Below are 1,893 nucleotides of genomic sequence, written 5' to 3'. Positions count from 1 at the left end.
TTATTCTAGCAGTACTTAAAAATGACACAAATAAAAAAGAACTTCTGTACCAAATAATAAGTGGATGTTTTCAGCTCGGAAAGTCCCATTAGAATGGACAAGACGAATGTAATTAAGGCAGTGGCTATTTTGCCGGCACTAATCAAAATAGCTTCATTCGAGCCGGCAAAATAGCCTATTTGTATAGAACTAGCTATTTGACCGGCACCAGCAATATATAGATTAATGCATTATTAAAACAAATTTAAAATTATTTTTTTGGATACATTCAGCGGTTTGTTACAATTTCTTTTTCTTTTTCTTTTCTCTAGTACTAAAGTATGCCTAGAGCAAAACAACCAAAGAGGAGAGCAGCTTCGGTTAAATCCTCCAGTTCGGTAACTGTGCCAGATCCAGTAGTCATACCTGAGAAGAGAAAACGGACACAAAAAAGGTCACCAACAGTATTAAATATCACAGAAAGTAACATTTCCGTTGAAAATGCGGGACAATCTTCCACAAGTCCTCCTGAAAAAATGCCTACGGCAGACGAAATTGCTTTGGCTTTACTTAACCGTATGCGAAATGAACCATCATCTCAAGAACCAACATCTCAACATCAGCCGTCACTAGCTGAGTTAGTTAATCCAACAGCACAGCAAACTCAAGCAAGTACCTCTACAATGAGAAACCCAAGCTTAGTTATTCCACCAATGCCTTGTTCTTCATCAACCGTAATGAACACTGTTGTACATCCAGTTAACACCAGCTTGCTTCAAGACAACACTTCGATGCCTCTACCATTGAACTATAATTTAGACTCACAGAGGGAAGGTACTACTCCTATAACATTTAGCTCTGTAAATTTAATCAAGAACTCATTGCCTTTAGCATATCATGTAAATGAAAAAATTAGAAATATTATTTTCAATAATGAATATGTAGATTTTGCTGCCTTACTGCCACAAACTCAATCCACTGAAGAAATTCATGTAATTGCCACTGGTGTCAAACTTATGACAACTTCCAATTCAAACCCAAAAGCAATTTCAAGCATGCACCAGTGGAATAACGCCTTTGATATATTTTTATCAATTTATCTTACTAAGTATCCGCACATGATGTTAGATCTGATAAAATATGGAAATAATATGAGAAAACTTGGTTATGAGAGTGGCATTCAGGCAGTAAAACTTTATGATGAAGAATTTAGAAAGCTGAGAGTAGTTCATAGGTTAGATTGGGTCATTTTGCACGATGAATTATACCGTTTGGCTACGGCTATAAAACATTCAGTCAATTATCAGCAACATTCTCAGTCGTCTGGTTCAAAAAACAGCAGGTCGCCCTTTCTCGGTAAAACCCAACAGAAGCAAGGTAAATACCCAATCGGTTTCTGTTGGAGATACTGCGACACTGGTATGTGTGGAAGCAAAGCGTGCAAACTCAAACACCAATGTGTTCACTGTGGACAAAAACATGCTTCAGACATCTGTAATAAACGACCAACAGGTGGTAAACCTTCCAACTCCAGTTAAACTGGTTATGCTTAGTAAATACTTAGAGCTTTATGATCCGGAACTAAGAGAATTTTTGATTAATGGATTTACAAAGGGCTTTAAGTTAGGTGCTAATGGTGAAAACATTTCATTTCTGACTTGTAAAAATCATCAAAGTGCGCTGGATAAACCTGAAATTGTGACGGAAAAAATAGAAAAGGAAATTAAGAAAGGGCGGTATAGAGGTCCTTTTAATTCGCCGCCCTTGCCTAATTTTATTTGTTCCCCATTGGGTCTCGTACCGAAAAAAGAAGAAGTTCAATACCGTGTTATACATGATTTGTCATTTCCTAAAGGAAATTCTGTCAATTCGTCAATCCCTGCTGAATATACTTCGGTATCTTATGAAAATATT

The 1,893-nt window shown here is 36.8% G+C and overlaps 1 protein-coding gene across 1 annotated transcript; it reads left to right on the top strand.

Moving 5' to 3' along the window:
* Positions 1-320: 320 nt before the first annotated feature.
* LOC139520680 (uncharacterized) lies at positions 321-1,517 on the top strand. Its single transcript, XM_071313550.1, has one exon. It carries the CDS (start codon positions 321-323, stop codon positions 1,515-1,517), a length of 1,197 nt encoding a protein of 398 aa, XP_071169651.1.
* The last annotated feature ends 376 nt before the right edge of the window (positions 1,518-1,893 follow it).

This window comes from Mytilus edulis, chromosome 1, assembly GCF_963676685.1.
Source record: "Mytilus edulis chromosome 1, xbMytEdul2.2, whole genome shotgun sequence".
In the NCBI taxonomy this organism is placed as follows: Eukaryota; Metazoa; Mollusca; class Bivalvia; order Mytilida; family Mytilidae; genus Mytilus; species Mytilus edulis.
The sequence above is the reverse complement of the archived record's forward strand: the minus strand, read 5'-3'. Positions and strand labels throughout refer to the sequence as shown.

Excerpts from the sequence above, each read along its gene's own strand:
- LOC139520680 (XM_071313550.1), top strand. The coding sequence starts at position 321 with ATGCCTAGAGCAAAACAACCAAAGAGGAGAGCAGCTTCGGTTAAATCC.